Source organism: Molothrus ater, chromosome 4 (assembly GCF_012460135.2).
Source record: "Molothrus ater isolate BHLD 08-10-18 breed brown headed cowbird chromosome 4, BPBGC_Mater_1.1, whole genome shotgun sequence".
NCBI lineage: Eukaryota > Metazoa > Chordata > Aves > Passeriformes > Icteridae > Molothrus > Molothrus ater.
Window position 1 is genome coordinate 9,069,632 of NC_050481.2, and position 6,785 is coordinate 9,076,416.

Sequence of the window (6,785 nt, forward strand, 5' to 3'; positions counted from 1 at the left end):
TTGTAGATTATAAGAGCTTTCTTTTAAACTTTCCATTATTTTCATGCTACAATTGATGATATTAGTTTGCATTAAAAATACAAACAATTTTATGCTTCTAAGGTATTTTATGCATTATGGGAAAACTATATAGTACATTATATGATTATACACATTCAGATACTTGTGTATTTGCAGAAAGAGGCAGCTAGCTGTGCTTGCCCATATTTGTCCTTCAGAAGCCTGTACATATAGAATTATGCAAATGAATTTAAAGTTTTCTATATACTAAATTATAGTTCTCTTCCACATTCACTTTCTATAAAGCACATTAATGCAGAAATACAAATTATGTTCAGGGAAGACTGAAAGGTCAGCATCATTTTTTTCTGCAGTTCACAGTTTTTTGATGTATATTTTCTACTCTACAACTGGTTTTGGAAAGAATTATTTGGAAGCAGTTAAACAGGTAGGCAAAATGGAGAATTCTGTATAAGTAAGCAAAACATTAAAGAGGTTTTGATCAATCAAATTTCTCTCAAATCTCTCCTTAAGCATGACCAAGACACATTCCTAACAACACTGATTTCTATGGATTTTTATGGATTTGGTCCTGATTTTTTCCACAGAGTTAAGAGGTCTCCTGGAGGACACGGACACATCGCATCAGTGAAAATCCCGAGCTGGAATGCACGCAACTCTTGAAGGGCATGCAACAGGGAAGAGTGCAGGTCACACGCTTACAATGAGAAAAATGAAATGGTCTCTAAGAAAAGGTAGCTGCTCGAGCGACTGCCGACTCCTGCTGGACACACATAACCTTTCCCAGGCACTCTGTCAAAGCAAACGCCCGAGGCTGCTGTGGAAGGTCAACATACTGGCAAAGCACATGGTGAACCAGCAGGTTCCAGCTCCTGAGAACTCTGTTTATTATAGGCTTGGCCAAATCACTAGAGAGTTGAGAGCTCAGAATGAGGTTCAGACAGGAGCAAAACAATCTAGGTAGGATTGATGTCCACATGCTGCAAGTGGGAACAGCACCCCATCTTCCTCCATGCTAAAGAAAAACTAGGAGTGGGGAAATCTGTACTGGCACATAACAACAAAATTGACAACAGCAAGAAACCACAGATCTAATCCAAATGTTGGAACAAATCCAAGAAAAATCTGCAAAGGAAACTTGCAATAACTCTCAAAACACTCATCAATATGTCTTAAGTGTTTGATCAAAAGCATTACAGTCATTACTGTTTCTCATTTGGAGAAAAAATTGAGAGACCTTGCAAGCAGGAAAAATTGAAAACTCTCCCTCATATAAATAAGGCTGAGGAACTCAGGAAGCTTATTTTTTAGCAGGGGTTTTAGGCAGGAAGATGAAAATGTATCTGTTTTCTATTAATAATCAATGTTTCATTGGTTTATCTGCTGCCTGTATGGGGCATGCTGGGTCAACAGCTCTTCAAAGAGGGTTTAGCTCTGACTCATAAGGTGAGACAGAGTCTTGCATTTGCAGGTCTCCTGTGTACAACATCCAGGTTGTTGATGAATAAAAAAAATCCCTTTCCAATGAATATATGAGACTAATTCTCAGCTGACAAGGATTTATATTGCATAAATAAAACCCATCAAAACTGGGTTGGCAAAGTCTCTGGCAGTTTCAAATGAAAGCCAAGAATTAATTGGACACAGAGACAAACAATTTTTCCATTCCGAAGATGAATTCCTGCAAGTCAAGGTTGAGTTACATTTAACATTGCGTAGAGGATTTTCATTTCTGGGAGTGTTTGCCTGGGACTTATAATAAAGACTAGGGAGAATATCCTAGGGTTCTATTTTACTGAGATTTTTACACAATGTCCATCACCATGGTAGCTGGTTGATATACGGGAGCCACGGGGCTCTTCCAATTCAGATGGCTCGTTATTCATAACAACGACTCCCAGATTACATGCACAGAGAAGGAATTCTTGCTCCCCTTCTGACAGAAAAATATCTTTTCCAGAGTTTGGCCCAGTCAGAGAAAAACTGTTAAATCACGTCTTTGTTTTACTATCTGGCAATTCTGTGGAGAGATCTACCTAAACACCACCAGTCACTTGTCGGGCATTTTTAAAGGAAGAAAATTGGCACTTCATTTAGAGGGTAAGTTAATCTCAACACACCTCTGGTTTACAATTCTGTCCTTCCAGGTAATTAAGAGCTAAGTTGCACTGAGATAGCCATTTATTTATCCCAAAACCATGTAACCAAATTCAGGCTATTTGAGATCAGCTAGGGAGTGCATTCCACAGCCCCAGAGAACAATCTCTGCAAACAGCAGGCTCTCCTGTAAACTGGCTCTATTTTGCAAACCTTCTTTGCCTTTGAAGGCAGACCCAGCAGAAGAAGGTGTTCAGCAGGCATGCAAGTGAGAAAAGGACGAGCTAAGGCACGCTCTGCATTGCTAAGTGATGATATCTCCAGAAATTCAGCATGGAAACAGAGAAATGTGGCTTTAACAACCTTTTGAAGTAGACAGGAGGCCACAGGAGGCGACTTTGGGTTTTGTCTGCTTTCATGGAAGCCTTGACAAGAGGAGCTTAAGGAGAAACAGGGCAGCTGCAAGGGATGGGCTTTATGTGAATCGCTGAGGCCTACTAAAATGGACTGCGGCCTCCAGAATATCTCAAGAGATCTGCAATATGACTGTATTTGTAGAATGCTTTTCTTATTGACTTAAAACCCCCAAAAATCCAAATTCAGTGCAAATTATTATATACAGACAGGAGAAAAGCAAAAGGGAGTTCTGAAGAGCTCCCTTTGTATTAAGCTTTCCAGCACCAGCAGTGTGTGCTGTCCCTCTGCCCCTCTCCACCTGCAACCTGCATTTTAAAATCTGCTACAGAAGGGGCACAGAATATACACGAATGAAAAATGAGAAACAAAGCAGAAACAGACAAGTAACATCTGAACTTAAGTAATGAAATTATGGGAATCATCCGTATGAAAAAAAACCCCTTCATTATTTCACAGGAGTGAAACTGTTGGAAAATCCACAAAGCATGCTAAAATCTAAAATCTACAGGGTCAAGGATATCACAAGGGTAAAAATTTTAGTAAAATATCTAAATACAGAATTACTCAGTGCTGTGTACTCCTGGAATTGCCCTTGATAATATCACATTACTTTCTATGTTGTGTTCAAGTTTGAAAGCTGTGCATCTTTGCTCCAGCGCCACTGACTGCCTTTGCCTCCAGAATCACAGACATCGTGTCCAAATCTCCCTAACTGCTGCCACTTACTGCCCTAATAGGCCATTACTGTAATGCCATGCACAAATTCAGCACTTGTACAACTGCTGTGCTGGAACCATTGCTCTTTTCCCAAAATTCAGTGTTCTGCTTTTGCTCACCTGTCTCTTGCATCCACCTGTTCTCTTTCCAAAAAGTGTGCCTTTAAATAAATGAAAACCAGTAATTTTATTCTTATCTCCCTGCATTTATTATGAGCCTGAAAGTATTGACCTGATATAGAAACTTCAATTGCCTCTCAAAGGACAGAGAAAATCCTCAAATTGACTGGAAATGGGAAAGCATCTAATACTCTTCAGAATAGAGCAGCATCTTGTGTCCATGCTGGGCAGCAGCAAGTTTATTTATAAGCCCATTCTACTGAAAGAAAATGAGAGCTACAGCCATGTTTAATACATTATGTAGGAGGTCAAGACTCAGGTGCGTTCCTCCTTTTCTGATACTAAAGTCTATGATTAACTTCAGAGACTGGAGCAAGGAAATAACTTGTTACAAACTGAACATGGATTTTTCCCTATCAAAACACAGAGTGACAGGAGATGCAAAACCAGGAATGAAATTACTAAATGGCTTTATAGCATTCCCCTACAAAAAAACAAAAAAAAAACCAAAAAAAACCCCAACAAAACCAGAGCACAGAAAAGGAAAATGCAGGCACTAAACAGAAAATAGGATACAACTTGAAAATAAATGTATCTCTTCACAATATATCCATCAACAGAGCCAGTAGATTTTATGAGCTGATTAGGAGTCTGCAGACTCATATAGCACAGGTTAACAGAGACTACCAAAAAGAGCTCCAGGTCTGCACCATTACATCAACTAATAATTCAAACAATCCAACTACTTTATTAAAGCTGACTCATTGGCAAGGCTGCAGTTTCTGCTAATGAGGACAGAAGGCAAAACTGAGAAAATTATCTGGAGACAAATGAAAATCATGGGCGAGGAGGAAGGAGGAGGAAAGGAAAGCAAAATGCTGGTTAAGTGCATAAGGCAAAAATCTACCATGAAGTGAAATGAAACTCCTGTCTGGCAAAAAAGCAATTTAGCTTTATGAGCAGCTGCCTCAGAGAATCAGGCATACCAGCAATTAAAATGAAACATGTTGATTTTAATATGCCTTAGTAACTGTGATTGATCTCACAGAGCTGCTGTTGACTGTATATCAAGAAATAATTTAGGATCCAGGTTAAAACGAAGTTCATAGTCCTCCTTTAATGGATTTCAGAACCTGAGGCAGTACAGTGTTCCAAAAATTATTAAAATGTACCCTGTCTCTGTGTAATCAATAAGCTTCCCACTGTAAGGCTGGTGCAGTTCCAGGCACTCCTCAGCATGCCTGGCCACGTTGTGTCTTAGAATTCCAAATAAGCCATCCATCGTTATTTCTATACACAGGACTCATTAAACACCTCATCCTTAAGCTTATTAGCACTCAAGTCTGCCAGACAACCAAAACAAAAGATCACCTTTTATCAAAAGCAGACTTTGCCCAAAACGCACACCAAATCCCGGGCAGATTTATGTACAAATACAGCCAGGACAGATAAGTGAATGATGCAAACACTCAAGATGGGAACTGTAAAGTCCCAATAAATAGAAATTGGGATAATTCACTCTGGTTTACCAGGAAAAGTTTAAAGTGTGAGGGTAAGCAACAGGTTACACATCAGATGGGAGAAGGAAACCCCACCTCTCTGACCATTCAAACTCTTACACTCCTGAAAGCTCATTTGTTATTTTTACAATCTGCTTCTCTTTGTGTCAAAAATTGAGACATGGATCTGGAATCAGATTTGGAGCTTTCTATAAGGAAAAAGCAACAAGCGAACGCTTAAATATTAAATAGCCTATTACCTGGATAAAGAGCAAATGAAATCACGCTGTTGACATCAGATTAAAGGCAAACATGAAACATGAATTTTGAAGAAATCTGAAGAAGTGTTGTCACTGCCTGAACTTCTACACAATGAAAATTCACATAAAGCAAGATCACATCTTCTCTGTATCACTTATTTTGTTCTACCACTAAATGTCCCGTCTTTTTGGTTTTAATGGAGAAATAAATACAAACCCTTGATGTGTGACAAGGAAAAATACCTTTTCTTGGATAAAAGCTTGTTCTGCTTTCCCATCAATCTTAATGTCCCTTCCATAGCTTTTCTATCTCAAAATAAACAGCACACCTGTGTCTCCTTCCTATTTTTTCTGCTTTGAAAATGGTGTGATTTTTCATTACATAAAGCAAAGTTTCTGATATGAAGATGCAGTACCTTTTAAATCAAGCAATTCAGAAATGAATTATCTCCTTGTGCATCTTTTGCCATTGCAAACACACTGATGTTCTTAGGTTTAATCTGATTCTTTGCTTTATCCTGTATTTGGCACAGAGCAAGTTACTATTCTAACCAAAATATTGAAAGCCACAATTTTTGTTTTTCATAGCTGCAGACTTTGCCTTGCCAGTCTTAGCTCACTGTTTTTTTTACCAGAGTATTCATCACATATTATTGTCTATAGTCATGGGCAAAAAGTTGTGGTTTCCTGAAATAATTTTGTAATGATGAAATGGATCCTGCTGAGAAACATCACAAGGAAATGTTTTCAAGACCTTGCATCTCTAGCCTGTGGGAGATCTGGTTTGGTATTTCTCTATAATTACTGTAATCTATATACAGAAAGGCACAAAAAACAATAGTAAGGCAGAACACATAGAAAAATAAATTAGATATGAAGAAATGGCTGGCCTAGAGAAGCAACTGTTCTCACACTGGCCCAACTAACAGTAAATGAGGTGTTTGAGGGGCAGAAGGAAAAACTCAAGTTCACAGTAAAGTGAAAGATTCTCCAGAAAAATCCAGCCGGAGGCAAGGAATTTTCCTTCAATTACCTATTTATTCTTTATTCCCTTACTCAGAGTTTTGGCTGCCATCAACATACAGAGTTTAAGGAGTAACTGAGATTTCAGCAGCCCTTGAATGATAGCCTCCTGTGAGAACAAAGAGTAATTTCTGACCTCATCCAAAATCATCGTGTTCTGTGGGCCAGCTCCATCTCAGCTCATGAAAGGGTATCAGGTGTGGCAGAGGCCACAGAATTGCTATGCCAGGGCTCTTCAAAGGACAGTAAATCTTTAGAGATGATGATTTATGCTTTCCTCAAATGCTGTCCTGAGTATGTACCTTCCCTTAAAGCCATGTGAGAAATCCTCCCATCTTCACAACATCCAAAAATGTTACTCTGACATAAGGAAGTTTTTCCAGTAGTCCCTGATACCATCTCATTTTGCTTTTTTCTCTGTCCTCATCTCTTAAACGCCATGTACCTCTTCCTCCCTACTCCTTCTAATTGTAATAATTATACACAAGGAAAAGACATTACAATGTTTTGCTCATGCAAAATCATTGTTATATTCTAAATGTAAAGGTAATTAAAGTTGACAATTTCATTTCCTTTAGCATAATCATGGAAATTGAGTCATGGATTAGGTTTTAACAGTTCTTTACTCCCCA

The 6,785-nt window shown here is 38.6% G+C and overlaps 1 protein-coding gene across 2 annotated transcripts in view; it reads left to right on the top strand.

Annotated features, from left to right (window-relative positions):
* Window positions 1-5,478, top strand: part of LOC118686615 (bifunctional heparan sulfate N-deacetylase/N-sulfotransferase 4-like) — a 49,826-nt gene extending 44,348 nt beyond the window's left edge. For both annotated transcript variants that reach the window (XM_036382913.1, XM_036382914.1), the window contains one exon: window positions 609-5,478. In XM_036382913.1, coding sequence (XP_036238806.1) covers window positions 609-614 — 6 coding nt within the window. In that variant the 3' untranslated portion in view covers window positions 615-5,478. The remainder of the gene's footprint in view (window positions 1-608) is intronic.
* Window positions 5,479-6,785: the final 1,307 nt, after the last annotated feature.